At 46.8% G+C, this 21,723-nt stretch overlaps 1 protein-coding gene across 1 annotated transcript; it reads right to left on the bottom strand.

The window, feature by feature from the left end:
* Nucleotides 1–4,128: 4,128 nt before the first annotated feature.
* Nucleotides 4,129–15,605, bottom strand: LOC124031312. The gene is made up of 2 exons (XM_046342398.1): nt 15,522–15,605; nt 4,129–7,763 (listed from the first exon to the last, which is right to left on the bottom strand). The coding sequence occupies exon 2, from the start codon at nt 7,660–7,662 to the stop codon at nt 4,972–4,974; it is 2,691 nt and encodes an 896-aa protein (XP_046198354.1). The 5' UTR covers nt 7,663–7,763; nt 15,522–15,605; the 3' UTR covers nt 4,129–4,971.
* Nucleotides 15,606–21,723: the final 6,118 nt, after the last annotated feature.

The following is a 21,723-nucleotide window of genomic DNA, read 5'->3' as shown; positions in this document are numbered from 1 at the left end:
ATCCCCTCCGGCAAGACAGCTACAGTACAAAAGACAACCTACCCACTGCCACCCACGTACATACATACTGGAAGCTCTGTCAATACACACACATGGTTTTTATTAAAGCACATACTCACAAAGCTGCTTACCCGGATGTATTGCTGAATTAAAAAACAGCACACACTCAAACAGTGCCTAGTTAAAGTCTACACACTCCTTTCACACAGTTTTTCACATTTTGCTGCCTTTAAAATTCAAATGGAAAAAGAGATTGAACTGGATTGTTTCCTATCTATTCCTATCTACACATTTTCACAGAGAAAGAAGAAGAAGAAAAAAAATACAAAGAACATTTCATAAATACAATGTAATAAAACAATTTGAAAAAAACAAATGATGTCTTGATTGCGTCTGTCTTCACACCCCAGAGTTAATCCTTGGTGGATGCACCTTTGACAGCCATTACAGCTATGAATTATTTTCAATAAAATTCTACCAACTCTGCTCAACTCTTAGGGCAATATACACTACCCTTCAAAACGTTTGGGGTCACTTAGAAATGTCCTTGTTTTTGAAAGAAAAGCTATTCCAGTGTAAGAAATTGGCAAGAAACTGAAGATCTCGTACAACGCGGTGTACTCCCTTCACAGAATAGCGCAAACTGGCTCTAACCAGAATAGAAAGAGGAGTGGGAGGCCCCGGTGCACAACTGAGCAAGAGGACAAGTACATTAGAATGTCTAGTTTGAGAAACAGACGCCTCACAAGTCCTTCACTGGCAGCTTCATTTAATATTACCAGCAAAACACCCGTCTCAACGTCAACAGTGAAGAGGCGACTCCGGGATGCTGACCTTCTAGGCAGAGATCCTCTGTCCAGTCTCAACGTCAACAGTGAAGAGGAGACTCTGGGGATGCTGACCTTCTAGGCAGAGTTCCTCTGTCCAGTGTCAACGTCAACAGTGAAGAGGAGACTCTGGGGATGCTGAACTTCTAGGCAGAGATCCTCTGTCCAGTCTCAACGTCAACAGTGAAGAGGAGACTCTGGGGATGCTGACCTTCTAGGCAGAGTTCCTCTGTCCAGTCTCAACGTCAACAGTGAAGAGGAGACTCTGGTGATGCTGACCTTCTACGCAGAGTTCCTCTGTCCAGTCTCAACGTCAACAGTGAAGAGGAGACTCTGGGGATGCTGACCTTCTAGGCAGAGTTCCTCTGTCCAGTCTCAACGTCAACAGTGAAGAGGAGACTCTGGGGATGCTGACCTTCTAGGCAGAGTTCCTCTGTCCAGTCTCAACGTCAACAGTGAAGAGGAGACTCTGGGGATGCTGACCTTCTAGGCAGAGTTCCTCTGTCCAGTCTCAACGTCAACAGTGAAGAGGAGACTCTGGGGATGCTGACCTTCTAGGCAGAGTTCCTCTGTCCAGTCTCAACGTCAACAGTGAAGAGGAGACTCTGGGGATGCTGACCTTCTAGGCAGAGTTCCTCTGTCCAGTCTCAACGTCAACAGTGAAGAGGAGACTCTGGGGATGCTGACCTTCTAGGCAGAGTTCCTCTGTCCAGTCTCAACGTCAACAGTGAAGAGGAGACTCTGGGGATGCTGACCTTCTAGGCAGAGTTCCTCTGTCCAGTCTCAACGTCAACAGTGAAGAGGAGACTCTGGGGATGCTGACCTTCTAGGCAGAGTTCCTCTGTCCAGTCTCAACGTCAACAGTGAAGAGGAGACTCTGGGGATGCTGACCTTCTAGGCAGAGTTCCTCTGTCCAGTCTCAACGTCAACAGTGAAGAGGAGACTCTGGGGATGCTGACCTTCTAGGCAGAGTTCCTCTGTCCAGTCTCAACGTCAACAGTGAAGAGGAGACTCTGGGGATGCTGACCTTCTAGGCAGAGTTCCTCTGTCCAGTCTCAACGTCAACAGTGAAGAGGAGACTCTGGAGATGCTGACCTTCTAGGCAGAGTTCCTCTGTCCAGTGTCTGTATTTTTGTACACATCTGAATCTTTTCTTTTTTTAATTGGCCAGTTTAATTGGTCAGTTTAATTGGCCAGTTTAATTGGTCAGTTTAATTGGTCAGTTTAATTGGCCAGTTTAATTGGTCAGTTTAATTGGTCAGTCTGAGATATTCTCTTTGCAACTCTGTGTTGTATTAGGATGTCTATATCTTCTATGTTTATCCTGGATGAACAAGATTTAGATTTTTTCACCGTTTTTGGAGGTTTAGTAACACGATGCATTAGCAGGAGAGGTGCAACATCTCTCCATTACCAGACACACGAGGACACACAAACTCCTATTCCCACTGGAAGCAAGGAAGCAAACAACACTACTCATAATGTATCACTCAATACCCCTCTCTTTTTTTCATCCCAGAGAGTGAGAAACAAACACCATTTCAATATATAGTAGGGCATCAATACTAATGGATCCCATGGGACCCACAGGCTGCTATGTTGGGTATTTATGAGAGAGGGAGTGGGTTTCTGTCTCAGGGATGATTCTATTATAATAATAATAATAATATTAAAAGCTATTTAGCAGACTTGGATACAAAGTTATTTTGTGCAGACATTTATGTTTCATATACAATTTACATATGGATGGCCCAGGGAATTGAACCCTCTATCCTGGAGTTGCCAACTGAGCCTCTGGAGAAAAACCAGCACTTCCAGGAAGATCCACAGACTGAAAAATCCCATTTACCCTGCAGACAATGATTGTCCAGGGTGGGTGTAGAGCAGCAGCACTACTGCCATCACGGCACTTTCACAGTCCAGCCAGACAATGATTGTCCAGGGTGGGTGTAGAGCAGCAGCACTACTGCCATCACGGCACTTTTACAGTCCAGCCAGACAATGATTCTCCAGGGTGGGTGTAGAGCAGCAGTACTACTGCCATCACGGCACTTTTACAGTCCAGCCAGACAATGATTGTCCAGGGTGGGTGTAGAGCAGCAGTACTACTGCCATCACGGCACTTTCACAGTCCAGCCAGACAATGATTGTCCAGGGTGGGTGTAGAGCAGCAGTACTACTGCCCTCACGGCACTTTTACAGTCCAGCCAGACAATGATTGTCCAGGGTGGGTGTAGAGCAGCAGTACTACTGCCCTCACGGCACTTTTACAGTCCAGCCAGACAATGATTGTCCAGGGTGGGTGTAGAGCAGCAGTACTACTGCCCTCACGGCACTTTTACAGTCCAGCCAGACAATGATTCTCCAGGGTGGGTGTAGAGCAGCAGCACTACTGCCCTCACGGCACTTTTACAGTCCAGCCAGACAATGATTGTCCAGGGTGGGTGTAGAGCAGCAGCACTACTGCCCTCACGGCACTTTTACAGTCCAGCCAGACAATGATTGTCCAGGGTGGGTGTAGAGCAGCAGTACTACTGCCCTCACGGCACTTTTACATTCCAGCCAGACAATGATTGTCCAGGGTGGGTGTAGAGCAGCAGTACTACTGCCCTCACGGCACTTTTACAGTCCAGCCAGACAATGATTGTCCAGGGTGGGTGTAGAGCAGCAGTATTACTGCCCTCACGGCACTTTTAGGCAATAAACGTGGCGTTTAAATATGACTTTTGCAATCACATCACTTTGCATTTTACATCTCCGGCAGAGGTGGATGTGGAGGACAGGTGGAACTGGTTTGCATCTCGTTCTTCACCCTGGCTGTGTGTCCCAGCTCTCAAACATATGATGTTTACACAATTTTCTCACACTCTCTCACCTTGCTCTTCTCACGGTCCAAATGTTTCGATCTTCACCTGCTCAGAAAGTTTTCTTCTGACGTTTGGAGGCTGGAATTGGGTCAATTCTTTTTGGGGTTGTTAGATCTGTCGGGTCAGACGAGTCTGGAGGGATTCCATTAAGCCGACACAGTAAAATCAATAATTTAGGGTGGAAGTGTGGAGTTGATCTGTGCACAACGCTGCCAAAAAAAAACATGAAAAGCTAAAGTTGTATTGATTAAATATGCAGATAATGTGCTGTTATGAGAGAGATTTCAGAGAAAGCCAGAGAGGAAAACAAGTAATTAAGTTTACAAAAGAAGATAAGCCCCGAGACTAACTACAACAACAAAAAAGCTAACACAAAAAATAACACACACTTCTTGATGTGTCATTATGCCTCTGATGTTTATTCTGGATGAACACATTAGCATTTTCACACTTTGGAGGTTAATCCTTAGTAACACGATGCAGCGGCTTCCTCTGTGAGACATCTTTCATATCGTAGACATTCAGAAACACACACACACACGAGTGAGGAGAGGAGTTGGAGCACAGTCATTGTTGGGAGTTATTTGTCACAGTAAATCCATCCTAGAATATGCATGTGCTGTTTGGTTTTGTTTTGCTGTGAGAGAAAGACGAGCTGTGATTGAAGCTGAGTGGGAAGGGAGGTATACAGTCTCCAGCCTACAGGATTGTCACGCCATCAGAAAACAATGACACGACAGTGTGGAACATTTATAGAACTGTTCCCCAGATTCCAGAAAACTCAAGAACATTTATATTTTACACAGCAAACAGCAAAATCACATTGAACAGGGAAATAGTATAAGAGGCGTCTCAACTTTACAACGTGTGAATGTAACGAATGGTAAGCATTTATGAGTGATCACATGATGACATCAGTGTACACAATGTTTGTGTTTACTCGGATTACAGGGAACTACTGTAGACTTTTGATATTCCAAAAACTGTTTGATTCTAAGGAAAGACTTTATAAATTGGATTTTAATGTTTCAATGCTGACATCTACAGGTCATGATTCAATCATGTAGGTTATCCCTAAGGGCTACAGATGGAGAACTTTGTAGACAGAGAACAGGCTAGCTGAAATTACAGGAAATAATACTATACACTTTGTTACTTCAAAAACAGTTCACGTTTGGTTAGGTGAAAAGACAAGTCTCAGCATATAACAAAGAAACACGAAGTCCCCTTCTCATAATTCTGTGGGAGTGTTATTGCTGCACAGTGTTCTGGTGACATCACTTGTACTGGTAGATCTTGATACAGTGGTGCATGCTGTCTGACACCACTAGATGCCCCTCAGGAAGCAGGGCCAGACCTCGTGGGCTGCTCAGCCCCTGGGTGATTATAGGCCTGCCTACCCCCTGGGCTGGGTACATCACCACCCTGTGTTGCCTGCCCCAGTCCACCACCACCACGTCTCCATCCCTGTCTATGCAGATCCCCCAGGGGCTGGTCAGGACGGGCCCCATGCCGGCACACACCCCCAGGACCCTCACCGTGTTCCAGCCCGGCTCCAGCACCTTGACGCAGGGCTCCCGGCCCGTTTCGCTACCCCTCTCTGACACGGCCACCAGGCCAGAGCTCAGGCAGGCAGCCACCAGGTAGGGCCTGTGGAAACCAGTCACCACTGTGCGCTCCAGCCGAAAGCCCGTCTTGGGGTCCAGCTTGAGGGTGGTCAGGGTGCCTTTCCGGATGTCCGCCACGAGGAACTCATCCAGCCGGGTCACCGTCACGCCCCGGGGGGCCTCCAGCTCGTCCTTGGCGGCGCCCATCCCCAACCCGCCGAAGGTCTGGAGCAGACGGCCGTGGCGGTTGAACACCAGGAGGGCGCGCTCCGCTGCACAGCTCAGAGCGATCAGGCCCTTGGCGTTGACGGCGATGTCGAAGTAGTTCCGGCAGCGTCGAACGGAGCCCTCGGAGGTCGTGGAGGTTACCTGCTGGAGGACATTCCCTCGTGGGTCAGTCACCTGGATGCGGGCGTTCCCACAGTCCACCACGAAGAGCTGCCCCTGGGGCGTGGCGTGGACCCCGCTGGGCAGGGTGAGGTCGGCACGGCCGGAGCCTTGTTTACCAAACTGACGGATCAGACACCCAAGCTGGGGCTGGAGACGGTCACCTTCCTCTTCCATCTCCGTCAGAGCAGGCTTTCCTCTCTCCCCTCTATCTCCCCATCCTCTCCCCTGCTGCTCCTGAGAGGCAGAGTCTATGACCGACATGGAGAGACACCTGCTCACCCGGCTGGTACTCCCTATAATCCCCCTCTGCCTCTTGGTTACTGGGACCCACACCCCAGAGTCTCTGCGCCCGGTGGGACTCTGTAGACCCTCAGAGATGGTGTGTCCTCGGCTCAGTGTCGGGGGGATGGAGGTGGTGGTGGAGGTCAGGCTGCTCCTGTTCACCCTCCAGGCCCCCACATGCTCCCCCCTCCCACAGTTGATCAGTGGGCGGGTCTTGCGTGACAAGTCTGCCGCTGACTTGGACAGGCGGGGGTCATGGTTCAGGGAGCCTCTAAGGCTGTGGTCCCGGGGGGAGCTGACGATGAAGGTGTAGCAGGAATCCAGGCTGTCGGCTGGGGAAAGAGGATGGCCAGAGTCCCCTGTGGGGCCCATTTGGTGGTCATCAGAGGACACGTTGAGGCACAAGTGAGGGCACTCTCTGGAGGTGAGGTCCATGCAGCTATAGCTGGTCAGTGGCTCCCTAGGACTGACCTTAGGAGAGGGAGAGCCCATTGTTCTGTAGCTAGGAGACGGCAGTTCCCTGGGGAACTCACACGGTCTCACTCTGCCTCTGCTGTCTCCTCCATCCTGACTGTCCAGGCTCCAGCAGGGACTGAGGCTGCTCTGCTCCAGTCTGCCCCCCTCTGGTGGGGAGCAGGGCTCACGGCCAGAGACCATGACCAGGGTGCGTTGCTTCCTCTTGCTCATGACCCCGTAACCCAGCCGGCCGCCGAAATTGTTCGTCCTGTGCCTCAAGTCCTCTTCAGAGTCTCCGTTGCTAAGCGACGCGGAGGTGGCCAGGAAGAGGTCCTCTTCTTGTGGTTGAGACATAGGGGACTCTGTCTCCTCATCCTGGGATGACTCCCTGTCAGAGGGCTCCCTCTTAGGAGGCCAGCGTCTCCTTTTTGGGGATGACTTCTTCTCTTCTCCCGACTCCTCGTCACTCCTGGCAGAGAGGCGGATCTTCCTGACAACCCTCAGGCTCCCACTGCCTGTCGGGGAGGTCACATCTTGCCCCGGCCCAGTCCCTCCATCGGGGGTACTTCTCACTTCCCCTGCACCCCCACGCTGGGCATTCCCACAGTGCTCCCCAGAGTGGAGGGCACAAAACTGTCCCTCTGGCCCACAACCCCCTACATTAAGACAGAGGTTGTACTCCTGGAATCTGATCTCCCCGAAGGTCACGACATTGGGCTGGGAGCTGGGTCTGAAGCTCACCTTCTTCAGGGAGAGGGAGATCTCCCAGGGCTGGAGGAGGTCGGCGACCCCTCTGATCAGGAGGTTCTGATCGGGCCCTGTCTGGCCCTGACCACTCCTCTGGATCAGCTCCCGCAGCTGGGCGACCTTACGGAGCCTCTGGTCCAGCAGGGCCTGACTAACTCGGGCGGCCGCAGCATTTTCCCTCTGCAGCTGCTCCAGCCTCCGCTGGGTGTCCCGGTGGTCCTGCTCCACTCTCTCCAGCAGACGCCGCTCCTCCTGTCTCGCCCCTAGTATGGTACGCTCCAGCCCCCTGCTCACTCCCTCTGTCTCAGCCACCTGGCGCTCCAGCAGCCGTCGAAGCTCTGTCTCTCCCCGGGCCAGGTCACGCAGGGCCTGGGTGGCCCAGCAGGGCGGGAGGGAGGGGGAGAGGGGGGCTATGTGGTCTTCCTCTGGGGTCTCTGTGTCGGACTGACCCAAGGGACTGGGGCTGTGGGGATGGATGGGGAACATTACGGCAGACCAAGGGGTGGAGGCTAGGGTGTCAGAGTCACGGTATGAGCAGGCCTTCCTGCAACCAGATCTCAGCCTTGAAATGAAGTCACTCCTTTACCCTGAGAGAATAAGAAGAAGAGAAATCAGTTAAAATGTTTTGAATGCATGTGACTTATGTCATTCCATCAACTAATTACTGCAAAAATAATCTGACCTCGTACAGTATTGACCCATGATCTGTGTTCTGGGAAATCTGTGCCATTTTTAAGAATTCTGACTATGGCTGTCACATACATTTTGGATTCAGCATGTAATGTGTGTGTGTGTGTGTGTGTGTTGTTAAAGACCTGCAGCATCCTGTTCTTGTATAGCTGACAGACTCATTGTGACAGGAGCCATATGCTGATCTCTCTACCGCAGGCAGACTCTTCAATACACTGTTCTCCCAGACACACAGAAAAGAGATATTCTCAAACCTGCTGGGCTTTCCTTACTGTTATCAAACAACACCATATCAACAGAACAGAACAGCAATATCTGTGCTTAGGGTTAGGGGTTAGGGGTAAAGTGTTGGTCCCATGTTTCATTAGCTGAAATAAAAGATCCCAGACATTTTCCTTACACACAAAAAGCGTATTTCTCTCTACATCCCTGCCAGTAAGCATTTCTCCTTTTGCCAAGATAATCCATCCACCTGACAGGTGTGGCATATCAAGAAGCTGATTAAACTGCATGATCATTACACAGGTGCACCTTGTGCTGAGGACAATAAAAGACCACTCTAAAATGTGCAGTTTTGTCACACAACACAATGCCACAGATGTCTCAAGTATTGAGAGAGTGTACAATTGGCATGCTGACTGCAGGGATGTCCATCAGACCGGTTGCGAGAATTGAATGTTAATTTCTCTACCATAAGCCGCCTCCAAAGTCGTTTTCGAGAATTGGCAGTACGTTCAACCGGTCTCACAACCACAGACCACGCCAGCTCAAGACCTCCACATCCGGCTTCATCACCTGGCGGATCTTCTGAGACCAGCCACCCGGACAGCTGATGAAACTGTGGGTTTGCACAACAAAATCATTTCTGCACAAACTGTGCATGCTCACCAAACATTCACCCATTGAGCATGTTTGGGGTGCTCTGGATCGCTGTGTACGACAGCATGTTCCAAATCAGTTCCAAAGTCAGTGAAGAACAAATTCTTATTTTAACTGTTCAGGGGCAGAACGACAGATTTGTACCTTGTCAGCTCGGGGATATGAACTTGCAACCTTTCGGTTACTAGGCCAACGCTCTAACCACTAGGCTACCCTGCCGCCCCACACGGCCATTGAAGAGGAGTGGGGACAACATTCTACAGGCCACAAACAGCCTGATCAACTCTATGCGAAGGAGATGCGTCACACTGTATGACGCAAATGAAGGTCACAACAGATACTGACTGCGGTAGAGAGATTATTCAACCATGCTGGTCATTTATGAACATTTGAACATCTTGGCCACGTTCTGTTATAATGTCCACCCGGCACAGCCAGAAGAGGACTGGCCACCCCACATATGCTCTCTCTAATTCTCTCTTTCTTACTCTCTCTCGGAGGACCTGAGCCCTAGGACCGTGCCCCAGGACTACCTGACATGATGGCTCCTTGCTGTCCCCAGTCCACCTGACTGTGCTGCTGCTCCAGTTTCAACTGTTCTGCCTTATTATTATTTGACCATGCTGGTCATTTATGAACATTTGAACATCTTGGTCATGTTCTGTTATAATCTCTACCCGGCACAGCCAGAAGAGGACTGGCCACCCCACATGGCCCGGTTCCTCTCTAGGTTTCTTCCTAGGTTTTGGCCTTTCTAGGGAGTTTTTCCTAGCCACCGTGCTTTTACACCTGCATTGTTTGCTGTTTGGGGTTTTAGGCTGGGTTTCTGTACAGCACTTTGAGATATCAGCTGATGTACGAAGGGCTATATAAATCCATTTGATTTGATTTGATTTGGTTCTGATCTGTGATGTACAGATGCATATCTGTATTCCCAATCATGTGAAATCCATTGATTAGGGCCTAATTGATTTATTTAAATTAACTGATTCCCTTATATACTGACTTACTGTTCATCTTGACAGTAAAATCATTTCGCGTTGCGTTTATATTTTTGTTTTGTGTATATAAGCCAATTAGTATTGTTCCATGGAAGAAATTCCACCAAGACAATTTACAGTTACAACTGTTGCCACACTGCCAACAGGACTGTATGCCTGGGTAAAGATGATATACAGTCACTGATGAAAGAGACGGTAGCCTGCGAGAGAGAGGGGAAAAGAAAGAGAGGGGGGAGGAGAATGAGAGAGGGGAAAAAAAGAGAGGGAGGGAGGAGAACGAGAAAGAGGGGAAAAGAAAGAGAGGGAGAGAGGGAGAGAGGAGTACAAGAGTGAGGGGAAGAGAAAGAGAGAGGGAGGAAGGAGAACGAGAGAGGATAAGAGAAAGAGGGAGGGAGGACGAGAGAGAGAGTGCATTGGCATTGAGAAATCTATTAGCATTTCAAATGGAGACAGAAAATCACAATCCTCTAGATAAAAGAGAGGGAGGTGAGGCTAGTCAACCCAGAGGGGGAGGTGAAGCTAGTCAGCCCAGAGGGGGAGGTGAAGCTAGTCAGCCCAGAGGGGGAGGTGAAGCTAGTCAGCCTAGAGGGGGAGGTGAAGCTAATCAGCCCAGAGAGCTTGTGTGCAGATTGTGGACTTCAGGAAACAGCAGAGGGAACACCCCCCTATCCACATCGATGGAACAGTAGTGGAGAGGGTAGCTAGTTTTAAGTTCCTCGGCATACACATCACAGACAAACTGAATTGGTCCACTCACACTGACAGCGTCGTGAAGAAGGCGCAGCAGCGCCTATTCAACCTCAGGAGGCTGAAGAAATTCGGCTTGTCACCAAAAGCACTCACAAACTTCTACAGATGCACAATCGAGAGCATCCTGGCGGGCTGTATCACCGCCTGGTACGGCAACTGCTCCGCCCTCAACCGTAAGGCTCTCCAGAGGGTAGTGAGGACTGCACAACGCATCACCGGGGCAAACTACCTGCCCTCCAGGACACCTACACCACCCGTTGTTACAGGAAGGCCATAAAGATCATCAAGGACATCAACCACCCGAACCACTGCCTGTTCACCCCGCTATCATCCAGAAGGCGAGGTCAGTACAGGTGCATCAAAGCTGGGACCGAGAGACTGAAAAACAGCTTCTATCTCAAGGCCATCAGACTGTTAAACAGCCACCACTAACACTGAGTGGCTGCTGCCAACACACTGTCATTGACACTGACCCAACTCCAGCCATTTTAATAATGGGAATTGATGGGAAATGATGTAAATATATCACTAGCCACTTTAAACAATGCTACCTTATATAATGTTACTTACCCTATATTATTCATCTCATATGCATATGTATATACTGTACTCTACATCATCGACTGCATCCTTATGTAACACATGTATCACTAGCCACTTTAACTATGCCACTTTGTTTACTTTGTCTACACACTCATCTCATATGTATATACTGTACTCGATACCATCTACTGTATGCTGCTCTGTACCATCACTCATTCATATATCCTTATGTACATGTTCCTTATCCCCTTACACTGTGTATAAGACAGTAGTTTTGGAATTGTTAGTTAGATTACTTGTTGGTTATCACTGCATTGTCGGAACTAGAAGCACAAGCATTTCGCTACACTCGCATTAACATCTGCTAACCATGTGTATGTGACAAATAAAATTTGATTTGATTTGGAATTTGAGGGAGGTGAAGCTAGTCAGCCCAGAGAGGGAGGTGAAGCTAGTCAGCCCAGAGGGGGAGGTGAAGCTAGTCAGCCCAGAGGGGGAGGTGAAGCTAGTCAGCCCAGAGGGGGAGGTGAAGCTAGTCAGCCCAGAGAGGGAGGTGAAGCTAGTCAGCCCAGAGAGGGAGGTGAAGCTAGTCAGCCCAGAGAGGGAGGTGAAGCTAGTCAGCCCAGAGAGGGAGGTGAAGCTAGTCAGCCCAGAGGGGGAGGTGAAGCTAGTCAGCCCAGAGAGGGAGGTGAAGCTAGTCAGCCCAGAGAGGGAGGTGAAGCTAGTCAGCCCAGAGAGGGAGGTGAAGCTAGTCAGCCCAGAGGGGGAGGTGAAGCTAGTCAGCCCAGAGAGGGAGGTGAGGCTAGTCAGCCCAGAGGGGGAGGTGAAGCTAGTCAGCCCAGAGGGGGAGGTGAGGCTAGTCAGCCCAGAGAGGGAGGTGAGGCTAGTCAGCCTAGAGTGTCGCCACCAAACATCTAATACAGGTCCCCAGGTCAGTAACATTATTCCCCCTTCTCCTCATATGGAGAAATTAGACATCCCTGAGAAGAGGCTGGCCTTGATATTTCATTCATAAACTAGAACAAACTGACTATGAGAAACAGCGAAAGAAAAATGTTTGTTCTTCTGCCTGCCTGCCTGCTGTATTATAACAATAACGATGCACCTGGGAACAGCCATGTGATTAGGAGATAACAGAACGACGCCCCTGGGAAAAGCCATGTGATTAGGAGATAACAGAACGATACCCCTGGGAACAGTCATGTGATTAGGAGATAACAGAACAATGCCCCTGGGAAAAGCCATGTGATTAGGAGATAACAGAACGACGCCCCTGGGAACAGCCATGTGATTAGGAGATAACAGAACGACGCCCCTGGGATGTGATTAGGAGATAACAGAACGACGCCCCTGGGAACAGCCATGTGATTAGGAGATAACAGAACGACGCCCCTGGGAACAGCCATGTGATTAGGAGATAACAGAACGACGCCCCTGGGAACAGCCATGTGATTAGGAGATAGCAGAACGATACCCAGTGGTGTGTATTTATGGATACAAAGGGTTGCCAGGCTTAACCCAAAAAATTTACCAAAAAGAATAGGTATCTTTCATCTCTCTGTGTCTTCATCATTTTCCTTCAATTCGCAAGAGGCTGAATGTGTCATTGAGAAAGCAACCGAGCGTGCGTAACAGTGGCCCTCCTGTCTCTGGTTAAAACAAGTATGACATTGTTTTTTTCATTTTACCAGACAATTCAGTTAAGAACAAATTCTTATTTACCATGACGGCCTTCTGGGGAACAGTCACAACTACCCCGGCCAAACCCGGACGACGCTGGACCAATTGTACGCCGTCCTATGGGACTCCCAATCACAGCCGGATGTGATACAGCCTGGATTTGAACCAGGGACTGCAGTGATGCCTCTTGCACTGAAATTCAGTGTCTTAGACCTCTGCGCCACTCGGGAGCCCCAAGTGTGAGTAATAGTGAAGGATTTTTTTGGGGGGTGGGTAGGCTACCATATTTGGCATGACCATAACCATGTGATTTGACAAGGCAAATCATCGTTGCCACCCGTAGCATTGAATGCAAGAGAAAGCCAGCGAGTATTTGTCCTCTTGATAACCAAACAAATAATAACCAATCAGAGTTGAGCTGAACTGAGTGCGCTCAACTGTGATTGGTTCTGGCGGACCAAAAAGTTTGGATTTAACTTCCCTTCTATCTCATGGATTCAAGAGAAATACGTCATTCACAGTAACAACTTCAATGGTTGCATCTCGTTCAGTTGTCCTCCGGTTGCTAGTCAGCTAGCTAGAATTGTCCCTTTCCTAAATTAGCCATGGATGGTGACAGGGATTTGGACTTGTGGTTTTACTTAATTCTCCATTCATACATTGTGCCCCTGAGAGGATGGAAGTTCAATGTAGAATGTTAACTAGCTGTCCTGGTGCATTGTTGTCCATGAAAGGAAGTTAGGCTAGTGAGCAAGTATTTGTTAACTAGCTGTTCTGGTGCATTGTTGTCCATGAAAGGAAGTTAGGCTAGCGAGCAAGTATTTGTTAACTAGCTGTTCTGGTGCATTGTTGTCCATGAAAGGAAGTTAGGCTAGCGAGCAAGCATTTTAGCCATGTAGTTTAGGACAACAATAAATAAAAAATGTAAGGCTGCACTGTATGACAGAGTCATAGACCATTTAGACACCATGAAAGAGGGGAGGATGGCATTGGTGTATCTTTGCAAGTAGGGTGATTCAACATGATCTTTTCTACTTAGACACACACACACACACACAAATCAGAACCACGGACAGCCACATCACATTTAGCTTACGTGTGATTGGACAAAAATGTTTTCGGTATCTTTCAGTTGTCCCCTTTTAGACAAAGCAGAGGAGATTTGATGATGTTAAAGTTGAAATGGTGCTGGAATAGTGGAGGCAGCTCCTGTTTTTTTTGGGGGGCTTAGCTTCCCCAGTGATTTTACCCACACACCGCTACTGATGCTACGTAGGAATAAATTATATCACTTTATAGACTTGTTATAAAATATTACAATTATATTTCTTCTTCTTGGGTAAAACACGGTGTAGGTATAGAAATCCTGTCTGGGAAATACAACACTCAGCAGATGTTACGGTAGAGGAACTAAATAAGAAATCCTACTACAATCTCTCTCTAAAATGGTACATGAAGCAATAATTAAAAACTCACTCATTTGAATAAAACTTTATGTAAATCAGCAGACAATACACCACTGATGAGTAGAGACTATCTCAGGTTATATCAGGTGACTATGAGACACCCATGTTTGCTAAGGGTGGGTGTCTTTCAGTCAGGTTGCCTATGTGGCAGTCGGCCTATGACAGTGGGAGTCCCTCTCTTGCCATCACAGGGTTCTCCTTACATTTACCGCCCTACATTATAGATGAGAAGGTACTGTTGCTGCAACATCAGGTTCTCTCTCTCATGTAGGATCGTAATTTGATTATTTTTGTTGCAGAAAATATTCCTGCACGGCAGGAAATGCAAACTTAGTAGTGTATTCAAAGGTTTTAAAAAAACATCTAAAGTTTGTATTTTCCACTTTGAAATGTCTTGATTTGACCCTACAAAAACTTCCATTGATTATATTCCACATTTCTTGTTGCTGCAGGATAATTTTCCTGCCGTAGCAAACTGGCTCAAATTAAGTTCCAACATCTGTAGTTCTATTGGTAGAGCATAGCGCATGCAATGCTAGGATAGTGGGTTTGATTCCCGGCACGTCCCGTATGTCAAATGTATACACTCTCTAGATAAAAGAGAGGGAGGTGAGGCTAAAAAAAAAGTGACTGTAGGTCACTTTGGACAATAGCGTTTGCTAGAAGGCGTATATTATTTAATCTGTAGGCACAACAAGTGAGAGGAGAATAATATTGTATCTAACTGTGTCTCTGTTATTTGTCCTTTGAACACAGTTTTGTATTTTATTAAAATTGCTTGTCCTTTGAAGCATGAAATAGAAATATATTTAGAAACATTTAAACCTTACTTTAAAGACACATTCAGAAATTGCTCTGCCATTTCCTGGTTGATAAAATTCTAATAGTTTGCCTAATTTAACGTGAAAAAACAACAACAATCAACTAGAGAATCATTGTTCCATTCAAACCACTGTAAAATATATTTTCCATAACCCAAAATATTGTATTTTCAGCTGTTTGAAGTTGGTGCACAAAATCCTGACAGATGGTCAGGTACTGTTTATTCTGACTGACAGTCTAGAGGCAAAAAAAACTAAATTCACACACAGAACAGATCTCCCACGTCTTAAGACTTGCTTTCAATGAGAATGACAGATCTATAACGCACATTTCTATGTGAATTTGGTCAGACTTGCCTTTAATATATTTCACTAATTTAAACTAATACATAAAATGGCACCATACCCCAATTGCCACTGAATACCATAAGCATTTCTTTAAATTACATAATCTAAAGTCATGAACTGTCTGTCTTAAAAAATATATGATAAAATAAACAACAGAATTGCCTTACCTGTGCCCAGGTATCCAACACCTGTTCCACCCCCACACACACTGGTGTCCTTTACGACCACTCAACTCTGTTTTCTCTCTCTCAACTTCTCTCTTTTGTTTTCTTGTTTGGTGTTGCTAGGAGACAGCAAAAAACTCCTCCGGTTTCCATGTCCATGCACAAAGTGAAGGAATTCATCTGCCCTGACAGCTGATTTTTTTTCCTTCAGTGGATTTGGCTTGATGAGGAGAGGGTAGTGGTTTGGAGAATGTTGATGAGAAGGACACTTTATCATATGATATGCAGGTACTAGACAGTCTGTCTGTCAGGATGATCAGTACTAGACAGTCTGTCAGGATGATCAGTACTAGACAGTCTGTCTGTCAGGATGATCAGTACTAGACAGTCTGTCTGTCAGGATGATCAGTACTAGACAGTCTGTCTGTCAGGATGATCAGTACTAGACAGTCTGTCAGGATGATCAGTACTAGACAGTCTCTGTCAGGATGATCAGTACTAGACAGTCTGTCAGGATGATCAGTACTAGACAGTCTGTCAGGATGATCAGTACTAGACAGTCTGTCAGGATGATCAGTACTAGTCAGTCTGTCAGGATGATCAGTACTAGACAGTCTGTCTGTCAGGATGATCAGTACTAGACAGTCAGTCTGTCAGGATGATCAGTACTAGACAGTCTGTCAGGATGATCAGTACTAGACAGTCTGTCTGTCAGGATGATCAGTACTAGACAGTCTGTCAGGATGATCAGTACTAGACAGTCTGTCTGTCAGGATGATCAGTACTAGACAGTCTGTCTGTCAGGATGATCAGTACTAGACAGTCTGTCAGGATGATCAGTACTAGACAGTCTGTCAGGATGATCAGTACTAGACAGTCTGTCTGTCAGGATGATCAGTACTAGACAGTCTCTCTGTCAGGATGATCAGTACTAGACAGTCTGTCTGTCAGGATGATCAGTACTAGACAGTCTCTGTCAGGATGATCAGTACTAGACAGTCTCTGTCAGGATGATCAGTACTAGACAGTCTGTCAGGATGATCAGTACTAGACAGTCTGTCTGTCAGGATGATCAGTACTAGACAGTCTGTCTGTCAGGATGATCAGTACTAGACAGTCTGTCTGTCAGGATGATCAGTACTAGACAGTCTGTCTGTCAGGATGATCAGTACTAGACAGTCTGTCTGTCAGGATGATCAGTACTAGACAGTCTGTCTGTCAGGATGATCAGTACTAGACAGTCAGTCTGTCAGGATGATCAGTACTAGACAGTCAGTCTGTCAGGATGATCAGTACTAGACAGTCTCTCTGTCAGGATGATCAGTACTAGACAGTCTGTCTGTCAGTACTAGACAGTCTGGTCTGTCAGGACTGATCAGTGATCAGTACTAGACAGTCTGTCTGTAAGGATGATCAGTACTAGACAGTCTGTCTGTCAGGATGATCAGTACTAGTCAGTCTGTCAGGATGATCAGTACTAGACAGTCTGTCAGGATGATCAGTACTAGACAGTCTGTCAGGATGATCAGTACTAGACAGTCTGTCTGTCAGGATGATCAGTACTAGACAGTCTGTCTGTCAGGATGATCAGTACTAGACAGTCTGTCTGTCAGGATGATCAGTACTAGACAGTCTGTCTGTCAGGATGATCAGTACTAGTCAGTCTGTCAGGATGATCAGTACTAGACAGTCTGTCAGGATGATCAGTACTAGACAGTCTGTCAGGATGATCAGTACTAGACAGTCTGTCAGGATGATCAGTACTAGACAGTCTGTCAGGATGATCAGTACTAGACAGTCTGTCAGGATGATCAGTACTAGACAGTCTGTCAGGATGATCAGTACTAGACAGTCTGTCAGGATGATCAGTACTAGACAGTCTCTCTGTCAGGATGATCAGTACTAGACAGTCTGTCTGTCAGGATGATCAGTACTAGACAGTCTGTCAGGATGATCAGTACTAGACAGTCTGTCTGTCAGGATGATCAGTACTAGTCAGTCTGTCAGGATGATCAGTACTAGACAGTCTGTCAGGATGATCAGTACTAGACAGTCTGTCTGTCAGGATGATCAGTACTAGTCAGTCTGTCAGGATGATCAGTACTAGACAGTCTGTCTGTCAGGATGATCAGTACTAGACAGTCTGTCAGGATGATCAGTACTAGACAGTCTCTCTGTCAGGATGATCAGTACTAGACAGTCTGTCAGGATGATCAGTACTAGACAGTCTCTCTGTCAGGATGATCAGTACTAGACAGTCTCTCTGTCAGGATGATCAGTACTAGACAGTCTGTCTGTCAGGATGATCAGTACTAGACAGTCTGTCTGTAAGGATGATCAGTACTAGACAGTCTGTCTGTCAGGATGATCAGTACTAGTCAGTCTGTCAGGATGATCAGTACTAGACAGTCTGTCAGGATGATCAGTACTAGACAGTCTGTCAGGATGATCAGTACTAGACAGTCTGTCTGTCAGGATGATCAGTACTAGACAGTCTGTCTGTCAGGATGATCAGTACTAGACAGTCTGTCTGTCAGGATGATCAGTACTAGACAGTCTGTCTGTCAGGATGATCAGTACTAGTCAGTCTGTCAGGATGATCAGTACTAGACAGTCTGTCAGGATGATCAGTACTAGACAGTCTGTCAGGATGATCAGTACTAGACAGTCTGTCAGGATGATCAGTACTAGACAGTCTGTCAGGATGATCAGTACTAGACAGTCTGTCAGGATGATCAGTACTAGACAGTCTGTCAGGATGATCAGTACTAGACAGTCTGTCAGGATGATCAGTACTAGACAGTCTCTCTGTCAGGATGATCAGTACTAGACAGTCTGTCTGTCAGGATGATCAGTACTAGACAGTCTGTCAGGATGATCAGTACTAGACAGTCTGTCTGTCAGGATGATCAGTACTAGACAGTCTGTCTGTCAGGATGATCAGTACTAGACAGTCTGTCTGTCAGGATGATCAGTACTAGACAGTCTGTCTGTCAGGATGATCAGTACTAGACAGTCTGTCTGTCAGGATGATCAGTACTAGACAGTCAGTCTGTCAGGATGATCAGTACTAGACAGTCTGTCAGGATGATCAGTACTAGACAGTCTGTCTGTCAGGAGGATCAGTACTAGACAGTCTGTCAGGATGATCAGTACTAGACAGTCTGTCAGGATGATCAGTACTAGACAGTCTGTCAGGATGATCAGTACTAGACAGTCTGTCAGGATGATCAGTACTAGACAGTCTGTCAGGATGATCAGTACTAGACAGTCTGTCAGGATGATCAGTACTAGACAGTCTGTCAGGATGATCAGTACTAGACAGTCTGTCAGGATGATCAGTACTAGACAGTCTGTCTGTCAGGATGATCAGTACTAGTCAGTCTGTCAGGATGATCAGTACTAGACAGTCTGTCAGGATGATCAGTACTAGACAGTCTCTCTGTCAGGATGATCAGTACTAGACAGTCTGTCAGGATGATCAGTACTAGACAGTCTGTCAGGATGATCAGTACTAGACAGTCTGTCAGGATGATCAGTACTAGACAGTCTGTCAGGATGATCAGTACTAGACAGTCTGTCTGTCAGGATGATCAGTACTAGACAGTCTGTCAGGATGATCAGTACTAGACAGTCTGTCAGGATGATCAGTACTAGACAGTCTGTCAGGATGATCAGTACTAGACAGTCTGTCTGTCAGGATGATCAGTACTAGACAGTCTCTGTCAGGATGATCAGTACTAGACAGTCTCTGTCAGGATGATCAGTACTAGACAGTCTCTGTCAGGATGATCAGTACTAGTGTGGTGGTTAATTCTTTATGAGACAAACTTATCGCACAAGTCAGACTTATATTAAACTACATCTTTATTAACTTATTAATAAGTAAAGCAGGTCACACCACACACACACACACAAAGCAGGTCACACCACACACACACTTTACACTTGTGTGTGTATAAGGTATTTGTTGGGGAATTGTTAGATATTACTGCACGGTCGGAACTAGAAGCACAGCATTTCATGATTAATTGAGAGCCCAGACACAAAGGATACAAATAATTTTTATAGCGAAGACACCCCCTCCCCCCTCTAGTCTAAATGACATACAACAGATGTGTGGAATAGGTCACAGGGTTAGGATTTGTATGAAATAAATGAATAATTCACAGCAAATCAAATCAAATCAAATTTATTTAGATAGCCCTTCGTACATCAGCTGATATCTCAAAGTGCTGTACAGAAACCCAGCCTAAAACCCCCAAACAGCAAGCAATGCAGGTGTAGAAGCACGGTGGCTAGGAAAAACTCCCTAGAAAGGCCAAAACCTAGGAAGAAACCTAGAGAGGAACCAGGCTATGTGGGGTGGCCAGTCCTCTTCTGGCTGTGCCGGGTGGAGATTATAACAGAACATGGCCAAGATGTTCAAATGTTCATAAATGACCAGCATGGTCGAATAATAACAAGGCAGAACAGTTGAAACTGGAGCAGCAGCACAGTCAGGTGGACCGGGGACAGCAAGGAGTCATCATGTCAGGTAGTCCTGGGGCATGGTCCTAGGGCTCAGGTCCTCCGAGAGAGAGAAAGAAAGAAGGAGAGAATTAGAGAACGCACACTTAGATTCACACAGGACACCGAATAGGACAGGAGAAGTACTCCAGATATAACAAACAGACCCTAGCCCCCCGACACAAACTACTGCAGCATAAATACTGGAGGCTGAGACAGGAGGGGACAGGAGACACTGTGGCCCCATCCGAGGACACCCCCAGACAGGGCCAAACAGGAAGGTTATAACCCCACCCACTTTGCCAAAGCACAGCCCCCACACCACTAGAGGGATATCTTCAACCACCAACTTACCATCCTGAGACAAGGCTGAGTATAGCCCACAAAGATCTCCGCCACGGCACAACCCAAGGGCAAGGGGGGGGGGGCGCCTGCCCAGACAGGATGACCCAACAGTGAATCAACCCACTCAGGTGATGCACCCGCTGCAGGGACGGCATGAGAGAGCCCCAGTAAGCCAGTGACTCAGCCCCTGTAATAGGGTTAGAGGCAGAGAATCCCAGTGGAAAGAGGGGAACCGGCCAGGCAGAGACAGCAAGGGCGGTTCGTTGCTCCAGAGCCTTTCCGTTCACCTTCCCACTCCTGGGCCAGACTACACTCAATCATATGACCCACTGAAGAGATGACTCTTGTGTAAATATTTTCTGTCTGGATTTTAATGATTTGTAATGTTGACTCTTCAGTAAAGACTTAAAGGTTGAGACCGAGTTTGCGTCTCTGACATGGATAGGCAGACCGTTCCATAAAAATGGAGCTCTATAGGAGAAAGCCCTGCCTCCAGCTGTTTGCTTAGAAATTCTAGGGACAATTAGGAGGCCTGCGTCTTGTGACCGTAGCGTATGTGTAGGTATGTACGGAAGGACCAAATCAGAGAGATAGGTAGGAGCAAGCCCATGTAATGCTTTGTAGGTTAGCAGTAAAACCTTGAAATCAGCCCTTGCTTTGACAGGAAGCCAGTGTAGAGAGGCTAGCACTGGAGTAATATGATCAAATGTTTTGGTTCTAGTCAGGATTCTAGCAGCCGTATTTAGCACTAACTGAAGTTTATTTAGTGCTTATCCGGGTAGCCGGAAAGTAGAGCATTGCAGTAGTCTAACCTAGAAGTGACAAAAGCATGGATTAATTTTTCTGCATCATTTTTGGACAGTAGGTTTCTGATTTTTGCAATATTACATAGATGGAAAAAAGCTGTCCTCGAAATGGTCTTGATATGTTCTTCAAAAGAGAGATCAGGGTCCAGAGTAACGCCGAGGTCCTTCACAGTTTTATTTGAGACGACTGTACAAACATTAAGATTAATTGTCAGATTCAACAGAAGATCTCTTTGTTTCTTGGGACCTAGAACAAGCATCTCTGTTTTGTCCGAGTTTAATAGTAGAAAGTTTGCAGCCATCCACTTCCTTATGTCTGAAACACATGCTTCTAGCGAGGGCAATTTTGGGGCTTCACCATGTTTCATTGAAATGTACAGCTGTGTGTCATCCGCATAGCAGTGAAAGTTAACATTATGTTTTCGAATAACATCCCCAAGAGGTAAAATGTATAGTGAAAACAATAGTGGTCCTAAAACGGAACCTTGAGGAACACCGAAATTTACAGTTGATTTGTCACAGGACAAACCATTCACAGAGACAAA

The sequence above is a fragment of the Oncorhynchus gorbuscha genome, linkage group LG01 (assembly GCF_021184085.1).
Source record: "Oncorhynchus gorbuscha isolate QuinsamMale2020 ecotype Even-year linkage group LG01, OgorEven_v1.0, whole genome shotgun sequence".
Taxonomy (NCBI): Eukaryota; Metazoa; Chordata; class Actinopteri; order Salmoniformes; family Salmonidae; genus Oncorhynchus; species Oncorhynchus gorbuscha.
The sequence above is the reverse complement of the archived record's forward strand: the minus strand, read 5'-3'. Positions and strand labels throughout refer to the sequence as shown.